At 42.0% G+C, this 26924-nt stretch overlaps 1 protein-coding gene across 1 annotated transcript; it reads right to left on the bottom strand.

Annotated features, from left to right (window-relative positions):
* Positions 1-18001: 18001 nt before the first annotated feature.
* On the bottom strand, positions 18002-20970 carry LOC139538284 (C-X-C chemokine receptor type 2-like). Its single transcript, XM_071340131.1, has 2 exons — positions 20776-20970; positions 18002-20254 (listed from the first exon to the last, which is right to left on the bottom strand). The coding sequence occupies exons 1-2, from the start codon at positions 20828-20830 to the stop codon at positions 19155-19157; spliced, it is 1155 nt and encodes a 384-aa protein (XP_071196232.1). The 5' UTR covers positions 20831-20970; the 3' UTR covers positions 18002-19154.
* Positions 20971-26924: the final 5954 nt, after the last annotated feature.

Below are 26924 nucleotides of genomic sequence, written 5' to 3'. Positions count from 1 at the left end.
ACGTAATGAATGGTTTTGGGGTCATGCTTGGCCACACAGTTGTGCATGAACAGGGGGTACAGGAGGAGACTAAGCATGCAGCCCTGAGGGATCCCCGTGTTGAGAATCAGTGTGGCAGATGTGTTGTTGCCTACCCTTACCACCTGGGGTTGGCCCGTCAGGAAGTTTATGATCCAGTTGCAAAAGGAGGTGTTTAGTCCCAGGGTCCTTAGCGTAGTGATGAGCTTTGTAGGCAATATGGTGTTTAATGCTGAGCTGTACTAAATGAACAGCATTCTCACATAGGTGTTCCTTTTGTCCAGGTGTGAAAGGGCCGTGTGGAGTGCAATTGAGATTGCATCATCTGTGGATCTGTTGGGATGGTATGTGCATTGGAGTGGGTCTAGGGCAGGGGTGTCAAACATACGGCCCGCGGGCCGGAACCGGCCCCCAAGGAGGTTCGATCAGGCCCGCAGGATAATTTGAAAGTGGAAAAAATGCATAAAAGACATGGAATTAATATTTTTAATTTGCTGCAATTCATGGATTATCCGCTAAGGGGCGCACTCTTTCCATCAGAGTAGAAGACAAGCTGCATCACTGAGACAGACTGAAAACAGCAGACGGTATCAATGCGCCATCTGCTGCTTGTTACGACGTTGTTAATACCTTAATACCTCATTAGCCAAAATGTCGTTATCCAAACGGAGAAAAGTAGATAAGGAGTGTAGAATTTTCAAAGAAAAATGGACCACGTCCTATTTATTTACAGAGATGCACGGAAAACCTTCGTGCTTGGTGTGTTTGCAACAAGTTTCGGTATTGAAGGAATATAATATTCGACGCCACTACGAGACTCATCACAGCGAAAAATATGACGGCTTGCAAGGACAACTGAGAAGAGATAAGATTAACGAATTGCTGGCGGGTCTGAGGAAACAGCAGTCAACTTTCATCCAGAGCCGAGAAGTCAGTGAAGCAGCGGTAAAAGCCAGCTACCTAATTGCTAGCGAAATAGCATTAGCATCGAAGCCGTATTCCGACGGTGACTTTGTTAAACGATGCATGATGAAGGCGGCTGAACTTGTATGTGCCGAGAAGCGACAAGCTTTTGCCAATATTAGCCTGACGAGGAATACTATAGCAGAGAGGATTTCGGAACTATCGGCAGATTTAGACAGTCAATTGAAACAGAGAGTCAAGTCATTTATTGCATTTTCCGTGGCAATTGACGAGAGCACTGACATCACAGACGTGGCCCAACTGGCCATATTTATTCGAGGAGTTGATGAGACATTGACTGTTACTGAAGAGTTTCTTGAGTTGGTGCCAATGATGGACACCACAACAGCCGTGGACATTTTCGGCTCTGTCGTTGCTGCATTGGACAGAGTTGGAGTGGACTGGTCCCGCGCTGTCAGCCTGGCTACAGACGGCGCGCCATCCATGGTCGGAAAGAAAGCAGGTGTCGCGACAAAGTTCAAAGACAAAGTTCAAGCCCTTAATGGAGGAGATCGTTTCTGGACATTTCACTGTATTTTGCACCAGGAGGCATTGTGTTGCAAGTCGCTGAAAATGGACCACGTCATGGAGGTGGTTGTTCGCACTGTAAATTTCATCCGGTCCAGAGGTCTGAACCATCGTCAGTTTGACAAACTTCTCAGCGACAGCAACATTACCCACAGCCTGCCATACCACACTGAAGTGAGATGGTTAAGCCGAGGCGCTGTGCTGAGGCATTTCTTTGATCTACGAGAGGAAATCGGACAGTTCATGGAGAAAAAAGGAAAACCGGTGTTGGAATTACAATCTCAGGAATGGCTACGGGACCTTGCATTCTTGGTTGATATTACTGAACACTTGAACAATCTGAACAAAATGTTGCAAGGCCGCAAAAAAGTTGTCACACAGTTTTCTGACAACATACATGCATTTAAGTTGAAGCTGACTTTGTGGGAGATGCAACTGGCAAATGGCAACCCTGCTCATTTCCCCTGTCTGAGAGATGTGTGTGTGACCAGACCTGATGCGGACATGAAACGGTACAAAGACAAAATTGCAGGACTACTGCGGGAGTTTGAGAAACGTTTTCAGGTATTTGGTGAACTTGAGACAGAATTTTCAGTTTTTCGCTCACCTTTCACAGTTAAAGCTTCTGATCTGCCGGTCGAAATTCAGCTAGAGATAATTGATTTGCAGTGTGATGCAGATTTGAAGGGCAAATTTGCCTCTGTAGGTCTGGACAGATTTTATCAGTATCTACTACCAGGGTACCCCAAATTAACAGCCCTGGCTGCTAAAATGTTGTGCATGTTTGGGACAACCTACCTTTGTGAACAAATTTTCTCAGTGATGAATATCAATAAAACAAAAATGCGTTCAAGGCTCACAAACAAGCACTTAAATGACATTCTGAAAGTGACAGCTAGTCAGGACATGACACCTGGTGTTGATGCACTTGTACAGGCCAAAAGATGCCAAGTTTCAGGAACAAATACAAGTCCAGACTAGACTAACACCTTTAAAATGCTGCCTTAGATACTGTTTGCATTGAAAGAATACAGCTCTGTGAAGATGAATCCTTACTGTGGTGATTTAAAAAAATGTGCACTTAAAATCACTCTCCTTAGTTTGTAAGGTGTACGCAGGGATTACATTTAGATTTTATATGCGTATGTGTAAGTGGTTTAAAAATTCCTTTCTTTAAAAGTCTCATTTAATCTTAAAGTGCATTACTATATTTTTCAGTACCAATTAAAGTTTTGTGCCTTTGTACAATCAGTGGGATCAGTTGCAATGCATATTTGTGAATGATAAAAGTAAATTGCACATTTGTCTAAGGAAATATGAGGTGTTTCATTAAATGTTTTGTAAAAGGATAGTTCATTAAATTTCAATATTTTCCTAATGTTCTTGTGCTTCTTTACACCAAAACAAAGGAAAGACATGATATTTTGGTTATTTATAGCAGAGTATGGTATAATTTTAATGGTCCGGCCCACTTGACATCTCCCTAGGCCGTATGTGGCCCACGATGCGAAATGAGTTTGACACCCCTGGTCTAGGGTCTCTGGGATGATGGTGTTGATGTGAGCCATGACCAGCCTTTCAAAGCACTTCATGGCTACAGATGTGTGTGCTACGGGTCGGTAGTCATTTAGGCAGGTTACCTTAGTGTTCATGGGCACAGGCACTATGGTGGCTGTTAAAACATGTTGGTATTACAGACTCAGACAGGGAGAGGTTGAAAATGTCAGTGAAGACATTTGCTAGTTGGTCAGTGCATGCTCGCAGTACAAGTCCTGGTAATCTGTCTGACCCTGCGGCCTTGTAAATGTTGACCTGTCTGAAGGTCTTACTCACATTGGCTGTGATCACACAGTCTTCCGGTACAGCTGGTGCTGTCATGCATGTTTCAGTGCTATTTGCCTCGAAGCGAGCATGGAAGTAGTTTCGCTCGTCAGGTAAGCTCGTGTCACTAGGCAGCTCTCGGCTGTGCTTCCCTTTGTAGTCTGTAATGTTTTGCAGGCCCTGCCACATCCGACGAGCGTCAGAGCCGGTGTAGTACGACTCGATCTTAGTCCCGTAATGACGCTTTGCCAGTTTGATGGTTCGTCGGAGGGCATAGTGGGATTTCCTATAAGCTTCCGGGTTAGAGTTCTGCTCCTTGAAAGCGGCAGCTCTACCCTTTAGCTCAGTGCGGATTCTGCCTGTAATCCATGATTTCTGGTTGGGGTATGTACGTACGGTCACTGTGGGGATGACGTCATCGATGCACTTATTGATGAAGCCAATGACAGATGTAGTGTACTCCTCAATGCCATTGGAGGAATCCCGGAACATATTCCAGTCTGTGCTAGCAAAACAGTCCTGTAGCTTAGCATCTGCTTCATCTAACCACTTTTTATTGATCTAGTCACTGGTGCTTCCTGCTTTAATTTTTGCTTGTAAGCAGGAATCAGGAGGATAGAATTATGGTCAGAGTTGCCAAATGGAGGGCGAGGGAGAGCTTTCTATGCATCTCTGTGTGTGGAGTATAGGTGGTCCAGAGTTATTTTCCCTCTGGGTGCACAATTAACATGTTGATAGAAATTAGGTAAAACTGATTTAAGTTTCCCTGCATTAACTTCTCTGCGCTACGGATCCCTTTTACGGGATCATTTTCCTAAACAACTGCTAGAATTGCAGGGCGCCAAATGCAAAAATATTACGAAAAATATTTATAATCATGCAATCACAAGTGAAATATACCAAAACACAGCTTAGCTTGTTGTTAATCCACCTATCGTGTCAGATTTTGAAAATATACTTTACAGCGAAAGAAATCCAAGCTTTTGTGAGTGTAGCAATCAATGCTAGAACAGTTAGCCTTATATTAGCTTGGTTAGCTTGGTCACGAAAGTCAGAAAAGCAATAAAATGAATCGCTTACCTTAGACAATCTTCGGATGTTTGCACTCACGAGACTCCCAGTTACACAACAAATGTTCTTTTTGTTCGATACATATTACTTTTATCACAAAAAAACGCCATTTGGGTTGCACGTTATGTTCAGAAAACCAAAGCCTTGTTCCGTTCGACAAATTCCAAAAAGTATCCGTAATGGTCGTAGAAACATGTCAAATGTTTTTTATAATCAATCCTCAGGTTGTTTTTAACAAACATAATCGATAATATTTCAACCGGACCGTAACCTATTCAATAAGAGAGAAAAGCAAAATGGAGAGCTCCCCTCTGGCCCGCAGGCACTATTCAGAGGACACCTGACTACTTTTGAAAGATCTCGTTAATTTTTCGAGGGAGAGCTTGCTTACGGCCAGCGTCTGACTATGGTGGCCGTAATAGCTTCAAAGAATATAGATGAGAACTCTCTCGGTAGGTAATGTGGTCTGCAGCTTATCATGAGAAACTCTACCTCAGGCGAGCAATGGCTCGAGACTTCCTTAGATATCGTGCACCAGCTGTTTTTTTACAAAAATACATAGACCGCTGCCCCTTGTCTTACCAGACGCCGCTGTTCTATCCTGCCGGTACATCGTATAACTTCTTATGGCTGCAGAGCAGTATTGAGTAGCTTGGATGAAAGGTGCACAGAGGTGCCCAGAGTAAACGGCCTGCTACTCAGTCATAGTTGCTAATATATGCATATTATTATTAGTATTGGATAGAAAACACTCTGAAGTTTCTAAAACTGTTTGAATTATGTCTGTGAGTGAACAGAACAGAACTCATATGGCAGGCAAAAACCTGAGAAAAAATCCAATCAGGAAGTGGGAAATCTGAGGTTGGTCGATTTTCAACCAAGATCCTATTGAAATCACAGCAAGATATGGATGAGTTTGCACTTCCTACGGCTTCCACTAGATGTCAACAGTCTGTAGAACCTTGTCTGATGCCTCTACTGTGAAAGGGGGCCGAATGAGAGGGGAATTAGTCAGGTCTGCCATGACCTGACCATTCTTTGACCATGCGCGTTCACATGAGAGGGAGCTCTGTTCCATCGTCTTATCTGAAGTCAATGTAATTCTCCGGTTGGAACGTTATTGAAGATTTATGTTAAAAACATTCTAAAGATTGATTCAATACATCGTTTGACATGTTTCTACTGACTGTTACGGAACTTTTGGACATTTCGTCAGCTTTTAGTGAACGCGCTTCCTGACGTTGGATTTGTTTACCAAACACGCTACAAAAATAGCTATTTGGCCATAAATTATTGACATTAATTCAACTCTCTTTTGGCGAGAGTTGTCCGGGCTAAAGGTAGCTGTGGCTAGCTGACTTCTAGCTAGTAGCTAGTTAGCTGGCTAGCTTCTGTTGGGGATTCCGGTTCAAAAGTAAAGAAAATAGCAGATCCATACCACATTGGGTGAGGCGGATTGCAGGAGAGTATGTTGAAGTTGAGGTTAAGAAAAATATCGAAAATATATGCGAAGAAAAAATATATGAAAAGATATATACACGGCAAGACGAGAACAAAAGACGTCTGATTGCTACGCCATCTTGGATTTTAATACATCCACCTGAAAGGTGTGGCATATCAAGAAGCTGATTAAATTGCATGATCATTACACAGGTGCTGGGGACAATAAAATACCACTCTAAAATGTTTTTGTCACACAACACAATGCCACACATTGTTTTGAGGGAGCGTGCAATTGGCATGCTAACTGCAGGAATGTCCACCAAAGCTGTTGCCAGAGAAGTGAGGAGTATTTCTGTCTGTAATAAAGCCCTGCTTCCCCAGTGTGTGGGTCTATGCCCTCCCATGGTTGCTCCCCTGCCCAATCATGTTAATTCCATAAATCCAAAAGTATTACCTTATATGAACTGTAACACATTGATAAGAGGTCAGGGATGTTTAACAAAACTATAGGATAAGTAATCTGTCTACATTACCTTCCTACAGGTCCAGGGCGGCGAGCACGGCGCTACTCCGCACCTCCCCCAAGTGGTTGCTGGCGATGCAGGTGTAGAGGCCGGCATCGCTGGGCTTGCAGTCCCTGATCCAGAGGCCCCCATACTCCTGGTTATCCATATTCAGCATGTCGTCGTTGTGGTACCAGTAGAGCGAGGGCTGCGGGTCTCCTATCACCACCACTTTCAGACGGATGTCGCAGCCGGTTCCCACAGCGGCGTTCCTCATTTTGCGTATGGACGCTGGAGGGGTCTGGGTAGGGAACTAGGAAGCCCCAGAGTTCGGGACCGCCTGGTCTGGGTAAGGGTGGGCCTTGGCCCGCTTTGGAGGAATGAAGGGGCTTGGGATGCCGCACACCCCCTCATCCGCTCTCTTCTTCAGGGTCATCTGCAGCTCTGCCTTGTTCATTGTCACAGTGCTGCCTTCTTATAATAGCATCAGTTGTGTTTTCAAAATGGGTCCCAATACATTCCAAATGGGCCCTTTTTCTTAATTTCTTTATGATAGTTGACTTTTAGTGATTTGAAGGCGGATTAAAAGTAGGTTTCCCAACTACACTTTTGATTATTATAAGTATTGTTTACACTTTCAAACATAATACTACCTTCTAAAAAAAGCTGTGACAAAAAACCTGGCTCGGGCACTTTGAAGGTAATCTAATCTAATTTAATTAATTCAGTTTATTTGCTTTAGAACTTTGATAGCAGAAGATACGGGTATATTATTAGCAATACATCAGCCAATTCAAACAACTTTGAAAGTTCAATTGGAAAAAAAGGCTAAACAAATTGATCATTACCTAGCAATTAGGCAGATACAGACTGCATGCTCTCCTGCCCTACGGTATTTTTATGGCAGGACCTACAGGATCATGTTGCATTAACAGCTCCCAGTATTGCCTTTTGCACGTTGCTGGCCTGTGCCTTTCACCTTCCTTTCCGCTGGCTGGTTTGTCTTACGCCGGTTCATGGCTTGAACACATCGAGCACGAGTCAAAGAAAAAGTGCCTTGGACTCTGTCAAATACTATTCCCTTACTTCCAAGTTCAACTCTTGGGATTGGCTCTGCCTGACAAACTCACTTTGTTTCCAATTTATTATGCACCAGGCTTAGTCACACCAAATGCACAGTCTGTCCCCCCTACTATGCCAAAAGAGCTAAGCGTTCTCAAATCATGATCTCCCCCCACCTCTGCCAGGCAAGTTCTCAGTGGAAGTGCCAGCCACAGAACTAGAAAGCATCAGAATGACAGTTGCATGCAGATATGTCTGCCCTGTCCCCCTTAGCTCCCACCCTCTTGTCATTTGTAGCCAACCATGTGGCCTCCAGAGCATGTTGGACAGTGCCACCGTGAGCAGGGAGGAAGGGGTTGAGAAAATATTTGATTTGTAGGTCAAATGCAAACTCAAAAGCAACTTCGCAAAAAATATTCAGGAGGTAAAGCAACATACTGTGGGAACTAGGCAGTCAAGACCTCAGTCCACACGGTTTCATCACATCACAAGCAGCTAGGTATCTAATTTCTTTGAATACTTGTTCCTAAATGGATTCTCATCAGACAGCTGTCAGGTACTCATTACACTATTAAAAGTACATTTACTAGTTTTAAGAGTTCATAGCAGTGACTGAGTCTAATGTCAAGCCATTAACGCAGACTCGGTAACACTAAAGTTGAAAAAAAATCTAGAAATTCTAATCAAGTGACAGCAAAACAATGGCAAAATCAGTAAGGGTTTTCTCCTTTTTCCAGATCAAATCTGTTTCGGGCTTAAAGGTATTAATAATTCCTAGGATATGCTCTGCATGCAATGACACATTCTAATTTACTCCATTCTGTAGTATCAAACCCCTGTTGTTCTTATTTTAAACCACAAGGTGTCAGTCTCAATCAGTTCAAATTAAGCCATGTTTTGTACTGTGTGTACTAGTATGGTTAAAATATAGCATATTAAACTTGTTGTTCAAGCATTACACTGCAGTGTGGTATTTAAACACTTCAACATTTAAGAAACAACTTTTTTAATAAGACTTTCCAGCATATAACTGCCCAACATCTGATTATATCCAGTGGTGGCTCCTCGGAGGAGGAAGGGGAGGACCATTCTCCTCAGGGTATTTTATAAAAATAAAATATTTATTTAAAAAGTTATCCTTTTTAGATAAAACTATACAGAATATATTCACGTCACCAAATAATTGATTAAAACACACTGTTTTGCAATGAAGGTCTTCAGTTGCTTCAACAGCACTCTGTAGGGTAACACAATGCAGCATGAACTGACAGGTTGTCCACCCAATCAAAGGATCAGAGAATGGAACTAGTACTGAAAGCATAAGCTACAGTTGGCTAGAACTGCAGTGCATAAAATGTGGTGAATAGTTGACTATGAGAAAGAAAGACAATAGTTCAACAGTTTTGAACAAATACATTTCTTCCAGAATATGGGAGAAGCAAGAGAGAGCGATTGTCCTTTTTTTCCAGTTGCACTTACTTACCTAGCAAATGCAGCTAGCTAGTTTAACCCACGCAAACACCCTGCTCAAACAGATGGATGCTATGTTAGCTAGCTGGCTATGACTATCCAACACAACACTGGAACTCTTCCAAGTCAAGGTAAGCTTTTGGTTTTACGAATGTATTGCCACTGGGGCCCACCGGTTTCAGTGCTAAACTGCTTAATGACAATACACAGTAACGTCACTGCATGATGGTAGCGGGTTTACTAACACGTTAGTTCTATTAGCTATGTTGACTATGACTTTACTTTAGCTAAAATGGTGACAACGGTGTAGGCTGTGTGTAGTGGTTATGATATGTTTTGGCTTGGAAAGTTTTTTTCCCGCCTGATTACATACAGCTGATGTGCATTGAAGTCCACAAACGAAGGGAAAAGGTGTGTGGAGGGAGAAGGAATACAACAACTTGGCTGCTACCAAACTGAACTGTGTTTACACGTGATCAGGGGGTGTATTCATTACGCCAATTCTGTTGAAAGATGTTTCTTAAACAGAAGCAAATGGAACGAAATGGGGATAAACATACCTGAATTTGTCCAATAGATACTATCGTTTGCAAGTGTTGGACTAATAATTACACCATAGATCAGCTAGATGCAGGCAAGAGTGTGCAAGGAAGTATTGAATGTGTCACTGTCTGTCCATGTGTCACTATGTCACCTCAAATCTTTCTCTCGACCTGTGTGCACATACGTTGTAAACTTCCATTCATAGCAACCTCGTGATGGGTATAGGAAAAATTTGAGTATCATGTAGTAGCTTAATCCTATTGCTGTTACATTGAACTGGGTGAATGGAATATGAATGACAGTCATCCAATATGCTGCAATAGATATAAGGCCATGCTCATAAAACAAATCCTCCCTCATCTTAAACGGCACTGACACAAACTATATTCATTATACAATTGCAAGATAAAATGATTTTTTTCAAAGGCAAAAAAAGAGGTCACTCCTCTCCCAGGGCCTCACTTAAAAACGTTGTGTACGTACAAAATATACCCCAAAACATGCATGCGCCAGTTCACACAAAGTTGGCATTTATAAAAACTGAACTTGCCGTGAGAATGTCCTTTCCTCCACGCAAACTTTAGACCTAGCATTCGCACATTTTCTAGTGGTAAAAATATTGTATTGCAAGCAGGCAAGTAAGTATTTAGTACAAATGGGGGATATGATGACTAGCCTGGCTGAAGCAACAACACAGCGAGGAAAAGCTTACTCATTTGTCTGGAAAGGAGGCTGGTTGTTAATGCAATATTTGCTCAGAAATTGAGTGGACACATTAAGTCTCTCAAATATTTTTTATCCTGGGGGGTTGAGACCTCGTTGTTTGGATTTGAAAATCCAACAGTAGTAATGAAAGGGGGTGGTGCTCGTGGTTGTTTGACGGAGAAAGACAAAGAGCAGAACTAACTAGTAAAAGCACAGCCCCCCGTCATTATCAAGGCATCGTGTTGACATTAAAACAGCCTTTCCAGACTCTGAAGTCAGGACTTTGAGTTTAGTATCAGCATGACTATATGATGACACTTTGTTACTTTTACTAGTCTCCATAAACCTGCTTCCTTCATCTAGGACTCCCTTATTCCCAAAAGGAATACCTTCTCAATCTACTACTTATACACACAGACCACTAAAAAAACATTCTGCTTTTACCCCTATTGCAAGGTTTAAAACAAACATGATAACTTTCTCCATATTGGAAGGCATTGTTTTCATTACCAATCTGTTGGATATTCACTTTCTGTTTCAATATTTATTAAAATGTCCATTTTAAGATTCATATGTAATGCTGTGGAGGGATCAATACTTATTAACTGGGTTGGCACTGTCTCAATCCCCAGTAGATGGCATGCTCTGTCCATAATAAGTCTCTACCTAACACTTTAAAACAGTTGAGTAGGTAAATACAGAAAATCATGTTCAACATTCATTAGTTCTATTTAACAGGGTATGGGGTTTATTTCAAAATGCATTACCAGGGTGGAGGATATATTCTAAGCGTTTATATTTTTATTGGTAAGTCAAGTCCTGTACAATGCTTTAACCTTATACCTCAAATTATCCATATTCCTCAGAATACTTTTCCCCCCACTTATGTACGTACGTCTACATGTGGGTGTGCAAGTTGTATATTATTATCATCTCAGATCATAATAACCTATTGTAATAACACCGGTTTTCCTTACAGACTCCCACTGGAAAGCTCCGCAGGCAGAATCAGATCATTCTGTTCTTGATGCCAAATTGTGGAAATCTTAACACGGGAACACTCGAAGTCAATCTTAAATCAATCATTGTTTATTGTCAGCGCACTGGAGAGGTTTCAACACACTTAATGCCCCATAGTACACATGTCAAACAGAAGCTCTACTTATGCAATCCCAGCAGTTGTCTTATACACGGCTATACACAGACAAGTTATATTTGCATGATTTAGCATAATTAATGAATCATTACCGTTTTGTGTTTCATTCATGTGACCGACCAATACTGGTTCACAACATGTGACAGACCAATACCGCACAAGGACTCTTCTCTATAAGCTGAGACCTTAAAAGTGTGATATATTTTGTTCTCAAAACAAGGTCTTGGCGTACTGCCAAATTGAGGCTAACGATAGTGAGGATTCGTTCAGTCAGCCACTTGCATGAACACAGAAATTGGTTTATAGAACAGCACATTACACATTTCTAAGAAAAGCACAAACATTAAAATTCCCATTAAAACATGAATTCACACAGTCAAAACAACCTTCCTCGTCATCCTTGTTTAACTTAGCTGGGTCAAGCTCTGGTAACGCACCAAGACTTTCAGCCAACTGGAAAACTTCAGATGTCAGCGTAGACAACCTTTTCTTAATGGCCCAGACCAGTCCCTCCCTTTCATTGTCGGACATGATGCACACTTCCAAACACTTCAGATACGTAGTGCTGCACTCTCTCTGCCAGGATCCCCTTTCACACTGGTCACCTGCCACTGCTTAGTCACCCACTCGTATCCCTCTCGCTCCAGTCACGCCTTCCCTGGTTTATGGATCTCTGGATCAGCTACCTCCTGAAGGTGGCACCGATCCCGGACGAGGTTACACGCCTCGAACTGAGATGTGATCAGCAGAAAATAAACCTGAATTAACAGGATAGAATGCTGAGATGGAGAAACGCGAGTGGTTTTCAGTATCAAATAAAATTTATTTATATAGCCCTTCTTACATCAGCTGATATCTGGCACGGCTGGCCATGCCTTCCACCTGGCTACCCCTACCCCGGACAACAGCACTGCCCTCCCCTCTGCTACTCGCCCAAGCCTTCCCCATTTCTCTTTCTCCCAAATACAGTCAGCTGATGTTCTAAATGAGCTGCAAAATCTGGACCCTTACAAATCAGCCGGGCTAGATAATCTGGACCCTTTCTTTCTAAAACTATCTGCTGAAATTGCTGCCACCCCTATTACTAGCCTCTTCAACCTCTCTTTCGTGTCGTCTGAGATCCCCAAAGATTGGAAAGCAGCTGCGGTTATCCCCCTCTTCAAAGGGGGGGACACCCTTGACCCTAACTGCTACAGACCTATATCTATCCTACCCTGCCTTTCTAAGGTCTTCGAAAGCCAAGTCAACAAACAGATTACCGACCATTTCGAATCCCACCACACCTTCTCCGCAATGCAATCTGGTTTCAGAGCTGGTCATGGGTGCACCTCAGCCACGCTCAAGGTCATAAACGATATCGTAACCGCCATCGATAGGAAACAATACTGTGCAGCCGTATTCATTGACCTGGCCAAGGCCTTTGACTCTGTCAATCACCACATCCTCATGGGCAGACTCGACAGCCTTGGTTTCTCTAATGATTGCCTCGCCTGGTTCACCAACTACTTCTCTGATCGAGTTCAGTGTGTCAAATCGGAGGGTCTGTTGTCCGGGCCTCTGGCAGTCTCTATGGGGGTGCCACAGGGTTCAATTCTTGGACCGACTCTCTTCTCTGTTTACATCAATGATGTCGCTCTTGCTGCTGGTGATTCTCTGATCCACCTCTACGCAGACGACACTATTCTGTATACTTCTGGCCCTTCTTTTGACACTGTGTTAACAACCCTCCAGGCGAGCTTCAATGCCATACAACTCTCCTTCCGTGGCCTCCAACTGCTCTTAAATACAAGTAAAACCAAATGCATGCTCTTCAACCGATCACTGCCTGCTCCTGCCCGCCTGTCCAACATCACTACTTTGGACGGCTCTGACTTAGAATATGTGAACACCTACAAATACCTAGGTGTCTGGTTAGACTGTAAACTCTCCTTCCAGACTCACATCAAACATCTCCAATCCAAAGTCAAATCTAGAATTGGCTTCCTATTCCGCAACAAAGCATCCTTTACTCATGCTGCCAAACATACCCTTGTAAAACTGACCATCCTACCAATCCTCGACTTCGGTGATGTCATTTACAAAATAGCCTCCAAAACCCTACTCAATAAATTGGATGCAGTCTATCACAGTGCCATCCGTTTTGTCACCAAAGCCCCATATACTACCCACCACTGCGACCTGTACACTCTCGTTGGCTGGCCCTCGCTTCATACTCGTCGCCAAACCCACTGGTTCCAGGTCATCTACAAGACCCTGCTAGGTAAAGTCCCCCCTTATCTCAGCTCGCTGGTCACCATAGCAGCACCTACCTGTAGCACGCGCTCCAGCAGGTATATCTCTCTAGTCACCCCCAAAACCAATTCTTCCTTTGGACGCCTCTCCTTCCAGTTCTCTGCTGCCAATGACTGGAACGAACTACAAAAATCTCTGAAACTGGAAACACCTATCTCCCTCACTAGCTTTAAGCACCAGCTGTCAGAGCAGCTCATAGATTACTGCACCTGTACATAACCCATCTACAATTTAGCCCAAACAACTACCTCTTTACCTACTGTATTTATTTATTAATTTATTTTGCTCCTTTGCACCCCATTATTTCTGTCTCTACTTTGCACTTTCTTCCACTGCAAACCAACCATTCCATTGTTTTATTTTTATTTTTTTTATTTATTTTTTATTTATTTTTTTACTTGCTGTGTTGTACTCACTTCGCCTCCATGGCCTTTTATATTTTTATTTATTTATACATATATTTGTTTGCCTTCACCTCCCTTATCTCACCTCACTTGCTCACATTGTATATAGACTTATTTATTTTTTTCACTGTATTATTGACTATATGTTTGTTTTACTCCATGTGTAACTATGTGTTGTTGTATGTGTCGAACTGCTTTGCTTTATCTTGGCCAGGTCGCAATTGTAAATGAGAACGTGTTCTCAATTTGCCTACCTGGTTAAATAAAGGTTAAATAAAATAAAAAAAAATCTCAGTGCTGTACAGAAACCCAGCCTAAAACCCCAAACAGCAAGCAATGCAGGTGTAGAAGCACAGTAATAGGCATTCTACACGATTTATACAAATATTGTTATCTTTTGTTAATCTTTGTCAAAATCAATTCCAATTGCATTGTAGTATTAAGTCATTAAATTCCATAATCCAGTATAATAAAATAAAAAAAGTCACAAGTTCAAAAAACTATCGCCATACATCTATACATTCAAACACATTACCTTTCACTAATGGTCAAATCAATAATGCATATAATCTGAGCCTAGTATTTAGCATGTAGCAACAAAATCTATTTGGCATGTAAAACCATGAAATTGTACCATAACATCAAAAGAAACTTGTCAATTTTCAAAAGCTACAAATGACTGGACGCCTGTGCTAAACAAGCCAACAATAGCTGAAACACGCTAGCGCTTAGCAAAGCTACAGTTGAAGTCGGAAGTTTACATACACCTTTAGCCAAATACATTTAAACTCAGTTTCACAATTCCTGACATTTAATCCTAGTAAAAATTCCCTGTTTTAGGTCAGTTAGGATCACCACTTTATTTTAAGAATGTGAAATGTCAGAATAATAGTAGAAAGTGATTCATTTCAGCTTTTATTTCTTTCATCACATTCCCAGTGGGTCAGAAGTTTACATACACTAAATTAGTATAGCATTGCATTAGTTGCAATTGCAATGCTATCATTGCGTTTAAATTGTTTAACTTGGGTCAAATGTTTTGGGTAGCCTTCCAACAATAAATTGGGTGAATTTTGGCCCATTCCTCCTGACAGAGCTGGTGTAACCGAGTCAGGTTTGTAGGCCTCCTTGCTCGCACACGATTTTTTAGTTCTCCCCACAAATGTTCTATAGGATTGAGGTCAGGGCTTTTTGATGGCCACTCCAATACCTTGACTTTGTTGTCCTTAAGCCATTTTGCCACAACTTTGGAAGTATGCTTGGGGTTATTGTCCATTTGGAAGACCCATTTGCAACCAAGCTTTAACTTCCTGACTGATGTCTTGAGATGTTGCTTCAAAATATCCAAATCATTTTAATTCCTCGTGATGCCATCTATTTTGTGAAGTGCACCAGTCCCTCCTGCAGCAAAGCACCCCCACAACATGATGCTGCCACCCCTGTGCTCCATGGTTCGGATGGTGTTCTTCGGCTTGCAAGCATCCCCCTTTTTCCTCCAAACATAACGATGGTCATAATGGCCAAATAGTTCTATTTTTGTTTCATCAGACCAGAGGACATTTCTCCAAAAAGTACGATCTTTGTCCCCATGTGCAGTTGCAAACTGTAGTCTGGCTTTTTTATGGTGGTTTTGGAGCAGTGGCTTCTTCCTTGCTGAACAGCCTTTCAGGTTGTCGATATAGGACTCATTTTTACTGTGGATATAGATACTTTTGTACCTGTTCCTTCAGCATCTTCACAAGGTCCTTTGCTGTGGTTCTGGGATTGATTTGCACTTTTCGCACCAAAGTACGTTCATCTCTAGGAGACAGAACGCATCTCCTTCCTGAGCGGTATGATGGCTGCGTGGTCCCATGGTGTTTATACTTGCGTACTATTGTTTGTACAGGAGAACGTGGTACCTTCAGGCATTTGGAAATTGCTCCCAAGGATGAACCAGACTTGTGGAGGTCTACAATAATTTTTCTGAAATCTCGGCTGATTTCTTTTGATTTTCCCATGATGTCAAGCAAAGAGGCACTGAGTTTGAAGGTAGGCCTTGAAATACATCCACAAGTACACCTCCAATTGACTCAAATTATGTCAATTAGCCCATCAGAAGCTTCTAAAGCCATGACATCATTTTCTGGAATTTTTCAAGATGTTTAAAGGCACAGTCAACTTAGTGTATGTAAACTTCTGACCCATTAGAATTGTGATACAGTGAATTCTAAGTGAAATAATCTGTCTGTAAACAATTGTTGGAAAAATTACTTGTGTCATGCACAAAGTAGATGTCCTAAAGCCTCTTTGGGCTAGGGGGGCAGTATTTTCACGTCCGGTTGAAAAGCATTCCCAAAGTAAACTGCCTGCTACTCAGGCCCAGAAGCTAGGATATGCATATTATTAGTAGATTTGGATAGAAAACACTGAAGTTTCTAAAACTGTTTGAATAATGTCTGTGAGTATAACAGAACTGATTTGGGAGGTGAAACCCCGAGCACAATCCATCCAGAGAAAAAGAAATTGGAGCTCAATCTGTTTTCCATTAGGTTTCTATTGCAATCCCTTTTTAATAGAAATATGCTTGCAGTTCCTATGGCTTCCACTAGATGTCAACAGTCTTTAGAAATTGGTTGATGTTTTTCCTTTGGGAAATTAAGAAGTAGCCATTTCCTTTGAGTGTCAAGCCAAGTGTACTTTCGTTTGGTGCGCACGACCTGGAACTCATTTTATCCGCTATTGAACACAGTATATTCCGTCTTAAATTTTATTGATTATTTACGTTTTAAAATTCCTAAAGTTGGATTAGGAAAGTTGTTTGAAATTTTTGGACAAAGTTTACAGGTAACTTATTAGATACTTTGTAGGCATGTTGGGCGAGTTGGAACCGGTGTTTTTCTGAATCAAACGCGCCAAATAAATGGACATTTTGGGGATATAAAGAAGCAATTTAATCGAACAAAAAGGACCATTTGTGATGTTTATGGGACATTTTGGAGTGCCAACAGAAGAAGATCTTCAAAGGTAAGGCATGAATTATATCGTTATTTCTGACTTTTATGTTGCACCTGCCTGGTTGAAATCTGATTTTCATGTGTTGGTATGCTGGGCGCTGTCCTCAGATAAACGCATGGTCTGCTTTCGCCGTAAAGCCTTTTTGAAATCTGACACTGCAACTGGTTTAACAAGAAGTTAATCTTTAGTATCTTTTATGAATTCTTATGAGTATTTTGGTTTTTGAATTTGGCGCGCTGCAATTTCACTGGGTGTTGTCAAATCGATCCCGCTAAAGGGATTGGCGCGCGAAGGGATCCATAAGATCTATGCACAAAGTAGATGTCCTAACCGACTTTCCAAAACTATAGTGTGTTAACAAGACATTTGTGGAGTGGTTGAAAAATTGGATGTAAACTTCCGACTTCAAATGTACATTTGGTTAGCATAAAGCTAATTTTTTTTCTTTTTACAGATATCAACAGTTTAACACATTTTAACGTCACATCGCATATATTCCTTGAACTAAACTGCCTTCGTTCCTAGAAAATAAAACAAGAGCTAAAACACTGTTGAAAAAAAGTACAAAAAAAGTTTGGGTGCCATCTAATCCCTTCCATGTAAACCATTAGCAACCTAGCCAACCTTCATTACTTACAATGGGGAACATACCAACAAGTTTTTCACTCGATTAATATTCCCTCCTTTAAACGTCACTAAACTCATGGACTATGTAAATAACCATGTTACCGCAACATATTGCACATTACATACCTGAATTAACAAGATAGATTGATGGAGAAACGTTAGTGGTGTTCAGTAGTAGGCATTCTACAAGATTGAAGAAGAAACCTCCAAGACCTCACTAACGCGCCCATTTGATGTCACAGCACTCATACACATTAATTTAAATGCAAATACCTAGACGGCCTAAAAATTGACAAGGCATGGCCCCATAAAATAACAAAATGAAATAAAAACGGCAAAAATATGACCATACATGTGTCACAACATACTTAAACATAAGTTGCAGCCATTTGCAGTTAGTGAGAAGAGCAAAAATCTGTGTTTAATTTTTTGAATAATTCAATTATTTGTTTTTGAGTAGCCTAGACAATTTGCTGACAGTCCAGCATATTAGGTTTGGGGGAAAGTCATTACAAAACATTAAATTAAAACATTATATTGACAGGTCCACAACAATTTGACATTTTCTTTTTCAGAAACATTCAGTACTTTGCCAAATACAGCATAAGTTAATGCAAAAGATTAAAGCATTCTGCCAACACAGTAAATAGACTGGTAGCTTATGTTAAATATTTGACAGTATGGGTATTGGCTACAGTATTGCTGTGCAATAGGAGCACAAGGTAATAGCCTCTTTAATATCAGAGACTAAACCAAGGCAGGAGATAGAAACATCTATTGATTAACAAAATGATGAACATTTTGTATTTTGCATACTGTAGAAGTGTGGGCTGTAGAATTTCACTTAAGATGTTTCTAATGTACAATCAATCAAGTGTTTGGCACCTGCTATATTTGATAGCATGTATATTTAGTTTGAAAAAAAGTCACTAAAATATTAAAACATTTTGCCCACACCTCTACAGGAGTGTCATCAAAATGTGCCACTGCTCTTTCTTTTAGAAACTAATTTCAATAGTTCCATATTATACAGCAAAAAAAGGGCGCTATTGTCAACAAAAAAAGGTGAATTCACACACGCAGTTTTATGAAAGGTCTGATTTAGAACGGAAAACATGCATATGTATGGCATCGCCAAGTTTGTTATGTCAATATTTTTGACATACTTATTATTTTCAGAATTGTCCCTAAACAATGTTTATGAATAGAAAATAATGTCATGGACCTTGCCTACGTAGGCCTGTTACTATATCCCCCAAAATGGTACAGATTTATTGGAGCAGTGGTTAGCAGGTTTGCCTACATGCTGGGAGACATACGTTCAATACCCGCCAGGGGCGTTACACTTCCTTTTCGCAAACATTCGATGCATTGAGTTAATACAATAACACATGTAAAGACAAATGTGGTCTCAAGTAAGGCAGTTTTAAAATTCCAGTTTGTTGATATTTATGTGGGCGTATTCCTGCACACCCACAGCATAGCACCGGAGTCCTCATCATGACTCATTGATTCTTCTTATAAATCAGGGGTAAAACACACATTTTAAGATCACATGAATGTGGAGGTGGCCTCCGAGGTCTGAGAGAAGTATCTGCTGGCCCTGGTCAACGACGCTCGCTGCTCCATCACACCCGCTTTCTGGAGCATCTGGAGCAGCCTCCTCCTAAACTTCTCCCCGACAAAGGCATACAGAACCGGGTTGACGCAGCTGTGCAGCAGGCCCAGACTCTGGGTGGCGAACATGGCGGTGTCCACAGCACTCCTCTCTCGGCACCCGTACCTCACCACTTTTGCCCGGAATAGGGTGTCCGCCATCACCACCAGGTGGTAGGGCATCCAGCACAGCAGAAAGGCCAAAACCAGCGCAACAATCACCCTCATGGCCCTGTTCCTCTGGAAACCGCCCCGGGTCCGCAGGAGTCGAGCCACAATCACACCATAGCACACCACCATTACGGTCAAAGGGAGTAGAAACCCTAACATGTGCCCGAGAACCCGTATGACCAGCCGCAATGCCTCAGCGCTGCCTGGGTCGTAACCCTCGGTGCATGTCATCTGCTCTGTGCTGCGTACGAGGAAGACGTGGTTGAAGAGACCGGGCAGGGACAGCAGGCCGCCCACGAGCCAGACAGCGGCACAGGTGCCCCAGCTGACCTCTCGGCGACGAGCAGCCTTGGACGCCTCCATGGCTCGCACGATCACCAGGTAACGGTCCACGCTGATACAGGTCAAAAACAGGATGCTGGCATAGAAGCTGACCTCTTGGAAGACACTGACTAGTTTGCACATGGCGTCACCAAACACCCAGCCCACGGTGACAGAAGCGGCCCAGAAAGGGAGGGTGAGAGCCAACAGGAAGTCGGCAACAGCCAGGTGGAGGAGGTATAAGTCAGAGGGAGACAGTGGGTGCTTGCTGGAGGCTATCACCAGCCCCACCACCAGGTTCCCAGGAATGGCCAAGAGCAAGATGAGGATGTATAAGGCACATAAGACGACTGTCACACCAGAGGAAATGGGGGAAGAATCGCAGGTTAGGGTGTTTTCGTCAAGCACATAAGTTGTGTTGAAGTCAGTGTAGTTGAAGAATTCACCGTAGTTGAAGAATTCACCAAAGTCCTCCACAATCAAAAGGTATGAGGTATTTGGGTCTGAAAAGAAGATCAGACTTGTTTTGTTGGTAAACGGTTACACTTTCTTGAATAAAAATGGATAGTATAGAAAAATAGTAAGAGCTAAATGGACAATTTATTTTCTCTTTTGGCAAAATGCATTGGTATAGTGTCTGCACAGTTTGGTTTCCTCAAAAGGTATTACAGCAATACCCCTTATGGTAATACTTGATGGGAATCAGTAAGATCCTTTTCTTTCTTACTACATTATACATTACATTTCATTATAAATGATTATATTTTTTCCAGTGCATGACTTGCAGTGATATCCAAAAGTCTTTGAAATGCATGCTTAACTTAATGTAATAGAGCATTGATTCCATAGGATTCATTAATTTATAAAACTCATTGAATAAATGTCAGGACAAATGAGAGCTGTTTTTGAATCATAATGAGCCTGTGTGAATAACAACCAATGTGTTGTAGAAAAACTAAATGTACGTTCAAATATAAACTGAAAAAGTATGTGTCATGTTATAGGAATGAACTAAATGACTTACCTGCCATTGTGACCATGTCTTGCTTTGTCGACGAACAGATATCACTAAATCGCATCCCCACCCCACACCACACAGGAAACGTCTAATGTCCTTGTGAAGAGATCTCTGTTGAAACCAGCGTTATTGTAAATTACATGTGACAAGAGCCTTTTCTAGATATAACTAAGTTGTAATCCCAAAAGTTATTATTTATCACGAGGGCCATAAACTATAACTAGTAATGCTGCATGCGCCAAGAAAGACAAAAATCTCACCTTTCTGGTAAAAATAGTTATACATTGCTGAGGTGTAGTTACTTGAGGACACAAGCTGAAGTACATTATGATAAAAATATATTTTTTAATATGACATACTTTATTTCCTATTCAACAAAACGGTATGAATAAGAATTTAAAATATGCTTTCTAAATATAGTACAATCAAATGATAAAATTACTAAGATTTCACTTTCCTTAAAAGTGTAAAATGCTTTTGTTAGAGAATTAGAGAATTAGCATATTTTCTAAAAGTCTCTCTTGATCAAGCTTCAGCCCCCACTCATGAACATCGGACAGGGCTCTAGCTTGGCTTCCTGAAATCTTTACGAACTGGCCTTTAATCTCATTAAATCTTGTCCATGTATGACAAAGGGATTTTTGTAAAAAAAAAACATCTATTCATTGTTTTAAATTACTTTGATAAAGTAGGCTATAAAATGAGATGGCGCCGAAGAACAAGGCTGACGTTTTACATTCTCCCAACCAATTACGCAATTTTGTTTAGTTTTTTTTGCGTAACTTATTTTTGTACTTATTGTGTACATAATGTTGATGCTACCGTCTCTTATGACTGAAAATAACTTCTGGACATCAGAACTGCGATTACTCACCGCAGACTGGAAAAAACTTTTTCCTTTAACGAGTCCGACGAGAAGGATATCCTGCTTTCACTGGAACAGCCCCAGATCCATGCCTTTTGCGTGCAGAAAAGATACAGGAAAAGGGGCAGCAGATCAGGCAGCCTTCTGAGGATCCGTAGGCGAGCGAGTAAACTCCCACTGCCATCCGTTCTTCTTGCTAACGTGCAATCATTGGAAAATAAAATTGACGACCTACGATTAAGATTACTCTACCAATGGGACATCAAAAACATCTTATGTTTCACCGAGACGTTGCTGAACGTTGATACGGACAATATAGAGCTAGTGGGATTTTCCATGCACCCGCAGAACAGACGCAACCTCTGGTAAGACGATGGGTGGGGGTGTGTGTCTTTGTCAATAACAGCTGGTGCGCGATGTCTAATATTAAAGAAGTCTCTAGATAGTGCTCACCTGAGGTAGAGTACCTTATGACAAGCTGTAGACCACACTATCTACAAAGAGAGTTCTCCTCTATTTCATTCGTAGCCATCTATTTGCCACCACAGAACGAAGCTGGCACTCTCAACCAACTCTATAAGGCCATATGCAAAGGGAAATGCTCACCCAGAAGCGGCGCTCCTAGTGGCCGGCGACTTTAATGCAGGCAAACTTAAATCTGTTCTACCAAATTTACACCAGCATGTCACATGTGCAACCAGAGAGAGAAATCTCCTAGACCTTTACTGCACACACAGATGCATTCAAAGCTCTCCCCCGCCCTCCATTTGGCAAATCGGAGCATAATTATATCCTTCTGCATACAAGCAAAAACTAAAGTAGGAAGTACCAGTGACTCGCTCAATATGGAAGTGGTCAGATGACGCGGATGCTACACTACAGGACTGTTTTGCTAGCACAGACTGGAATATGTTCCGCGATTCATCCAATGGCATTGAGGAATACACCACCTCAGTCATCGGCTTCATCAATAAGTGCATCGACGACGTCGTTCCCACAGTGACTGTACGTAGATATCCCAACCAGAAGCCATGGATTGCAGGCAACATCTGCATCGAGCTAAAGGCTAGAGCTGCATCTTGCAAGGAGCAGGAGACTAATCCGGACGCTTATAAGACATACCGCTATGCCCTCAGACGAACCATCAAACAAACAAAGCGTCAATACAGGATTAAGATTGAATCCTACTACACCGGCTCCGACGCTCGTCGGATGTAGCAGGGTTTAAACTATTACAGACTACAAAGGGAAACTGAGACGTGAGCTGCCCAGTGACGCGAGCCTATGAGACGAGCTAAATGCCTTTTATGCTCGCTTCGAGGCAAGCAACACTGAAGCACACTCGAGAGCGCCAGCTGTTCTGGAGGACTGTGATAACGCTCTCGGTAGCCGATGTGAACAAAACCTTCAAACATGTCAACAGTCACAAAGCCGCTAGGCCAGATGGATTACCAGGACGTGCACTCAAAGCATGCGCGGACAAACTGTCAAGTGTCTTCACTGACATTTTCAACCTCTCCCTGACAGAGTCTGTAATACCAACATGTTTCAAGCAGACCACCATAGTCCCTGTGCCCAAGGAAGCGAAGGTACCCTGCCTAAATTATTACCGTCCCATGGCACTCACGTCGGTAGCCATGAAGTGCTTTGAAAGGGTGGTCATGGTTCACAACAGCATCCTCCCGAACACCCTAGACCCACTCCAATTCGCATACCAGCCCAACAGATCCACACTGCCCTTTCTCACCTGGACAAAAATAACACCTATGTGAGAATGCTGTTCATTGTCTACAGCTCAGCGTTCAACACTATAGTGCCCACGAAGCTCATCACTAAGCTAAGAACTCTGGGACTAAACACCTCCCTCTGCAACTGGATCCTGGAATTACTGACGGGCCGCCCCCAGGTGGTAAGAGTAGGCAACAATGGATGTGACTTACCGACGTCAGCCACACTGATCCTTCACACTGGGGCCCCTCAGGGGTGTGTACTTAGTCGCTCCTGTATTCCCTATTCACCCACGACTGCGTGGCCAAGCACGACTCCAACACCATCATTAAGTTTGCTGACGACACAACAGTGGTAGCCTGATCACCGACAACGATGAGACTGCCTATAGGGAGAAGGTCAGAGAACTGGCATTGTGGTGCCAGGACAACAACCTCTCCCTCAATGTGAGCAAGACAAAAGGAGCTCATCATGGACTACAGGAAAAGGTGGGCCGAACAGGCCCCTATTAACATCGACGGGAATGTAGTGGAGCGGGTCGAGAGTTAAGCTCCTTGGTGTCCAATTTACAAACGAACTATCATGGTCCAAACATACCAAGACAGTCGTGAAGAGGGCACCACAACACATTTTCCCCCTCAGGAGACTGAAAAGATTTGGCATGGGTCCCCAGATCCTCAAAAGATTCTACAGCTGCACCATCGAGAGCATCCTGACCGGTTGCATCACCGCCTGGTATGGCAACTGCTCGGAATCTGACCGTAAGGCGCTACAGAGGGTAGTGCGAACGGCCCAATACATCACTGGGGCCAAGCTCCCTTGCCATCCAGGACCTATACAATAAGCGGTGTCAGAGGAAAGCCATTAAAAATTGTCAGACTCCAGTCACCCATATAGACTTTTCTCTGCTACCGCATGGCAAGCGGTACCGGAGCACCAAGTCTAGGACCAAAAGGCTTCTCAACAGCTTCTACCCCCAAGCCATAAGACTGCTGAACAATTAATAAAATCGCCACCGGACAAATTTACATTGACCCCACTTCCCTTTTGTACATTGCTGCTACTCGCTGTTTATGATCTATGCATAGTCACTTCACCCCCACCTACACGTATAAATTACCTCAACTAACGTGTAGCCCCGCACACTGACTCGGTACCCGTGTCGCCTGTATATAACCTCGTTATTGTGATTCTTATTGTGTTACTTTTTATTATTACTTATTGTAGTCTACTTGGTAAATATTTTAACTCTTTTTGAACTGCACTGTTGGTTAAGGGCTTGTAAGTAAGCATTTCACGGTAAAGTCTACACCTGTTGTATACGGCGCATGTGACAAATAATGTTTGATTTGACTTAAAATCAATCCCTGAATCTGCTAGAGCAGGGATCGGCACTTTTTATTATTTCACAATATACAACGCACAAGGCAGGATCACATTACAAATACTAGCCGACCTGACGACACGAACATACAATGTAACTATTTACATACTGTCAGGAGTCAATTATTTGAGTGCACAATCACATTTACAGAAAGGAAGTAGTTTACAATACAAAGGGATCGGCACCTTTGATGGGGGCGGGGGCCACAAAAAAAATCTGAAGTGATCATGAGGGGCCGCAGTGGCTCGTGGGTATGCATACCCACACATGCCGTCAGAGCTAGCCCGATCCTTTTGGGGCCATAAGTGAAACTTTATTGGGGGTGCCCACCCTCACCTTACGGGCAAAACATTTTTGAAGAGGCCCCCGACAGGGATTTTTGGGTTAATTCTACACATTTTGCCATGGGGCGTAGAGAAGATTTTGCAATTTTATACAAAATGTAATGCAATTATATTAATTTTGCATTGTGACAGATTTTTAAATTATATCTGAGTGAGAGTGACTAACAAAATCAATGGGGCCCCCCAGTCGGTAATTCGACCATGATTACTAGAAATTTTGATAGATGGCCGCTAGACTAACTTACCAGTCTAAAAAAGAAAATAAGAACGTTGACATGGGCTAATTGAGTGACTGACAAGAGAAACTGCAGCCTGTGTATTTTACTATTCTAACTCTCAACAGTAAATTGAGACCCGGACTGAGTTCCCAAATTTAACATTAAAAATCTATTGGAAACTGAACCCACGGGCCACCAGTTGCCCATCCCTGTGCTAGTGTGTCAAAACCACGATCTTATGTTGTGCTAGGATCTAAGGATTTCAGGCATGTGCTTTGTCAATGGCTGCGATGTAGCGTCCAGCCAGAAGATAATGGCCAGTCGGAAGAGCGAATGAAATGGTGGGCGGGACATCCCAAATTAAAGTGGTGCCAGATTTCACAGCCTGAGTCACAAAGGTGAAAGAGATAGTTCCCCGACTGGCATGGCAACACATGAAACTCAGAAATTTCCGACTTGCTAAATTGGTTGAACGCAGCAGTTGTATAGCTACAAGTTAGCAAGTCGGAAAACCTGAGTTTCCTTGATCCGACTAGCACTTGACAATACTCCAGACTCTGTGAGAACTAGGGCTATTGCTGAATGGTAGTCATTTTGATCTACGACATCCACAGATCGATTTAAAAGCAAAAATTACAGGTACCAGAACTTTGCTAGTCCCCTCTTCAGAGGCCTTTACATCCAAGAGGTTAATTAAATGTAGCGATATAATATTGTCACTCAAATTCAGACATTGGTTGAACAGATCTTTTCCATTAATTTGAGGTAGATCATGCATATTTCCCTTAATACTATCTATTCAACAGATATTGTAGAATGACTGAAGAGCACTTCTGAGGCTATATAACAATCTTATAAACATTGGTTTGGAGTGTACTATTCCTTTAAGTCTCATTAATTTAAGTGATCATGTACTATATCACTGATGTATTCTATAAATTGTTAGTTCCTTTTTTTTTTTTTACTACCTAAAGGGAAATCACACTAAAAACTCTACAGCCATGACCAGACCACAATGTTTTTCTAAAAATGTTCAACAACTCAACTTGTCACAATAATACTAAAAGTGAAACAGAAAATAACCGCAAGAGAATAATCATTATTAGGAAGATTAAACATTATATGGCATGCACATGTGCGAGGTAATGTTTATCTTATTTCAAAGCGTCCATTTGTTTTCAAGCATCTGAGGCAGAAAATGACTCCAAGGACACAATTCTTACAGGCTAATCACCAGCTGTTATCTCCACACTTCCGCTTTCATTTTGATCTTTGAACTTTTACCACCCAGGATTTAGTTCATACATACACACTCACTTTTAGGAGCACATTTCATAACATACCTGACATATTACAAAAATATTGTGCTGTTGTCCTCTGCCATAGTGTCTGATGCACTGTACATTTATTCAACCAACAATTTCTCTAGGAAATATTTTATACATTTCAAAATATAAAGCTCACATACCCAACAACTGAGTAAGCACTCTCACTGTATTACATTGCTTATTTTAATATGAGCCAGTTTCCAGACACAGATTATGCCTAGTAGTGAACAAAAATGCATGCTCAATGAGTCTTCATTTAAAGTTCTTTCTGGTAAAGGAATAGGCTTT

The sequence above is a fragment of the Salvelinus alpinus genome, chromosome 14 (assembly GCF_045679555.1).
Source record: "Salvelinus alpinus chromosome 14, SLU_Salpinus.1, whole genome shotgun sequence".
NCBI classification, from domain to species: domain Eukaryota; kingdom Metazoa; phylum Chordata; class Actinopteri; order Salmoniformes; family Salmonidae; genus Salvelinus; species Salvelinus alpinus.
This window is presented reverse-complemented; position numbering and strand designations above follow the sequence as displayed.

Bases quoted from the DNA above. Each gene is read 5' to 3' on its own strand.
- LOC139538284 (XM_071340131.1), bottom strand. From the start codon at position 20,830: ATGCGATTTAGTGATATCTGTTCGTCGACAAAGCAAGACATGGTCACA. The intron at 20,255-20,775 runs GTAAGTCATTTA...TCTTCTTTTCAG, and splicing joins AGACATGGTCACAATGGCAG to ACCCAAATACCTCATACCTT.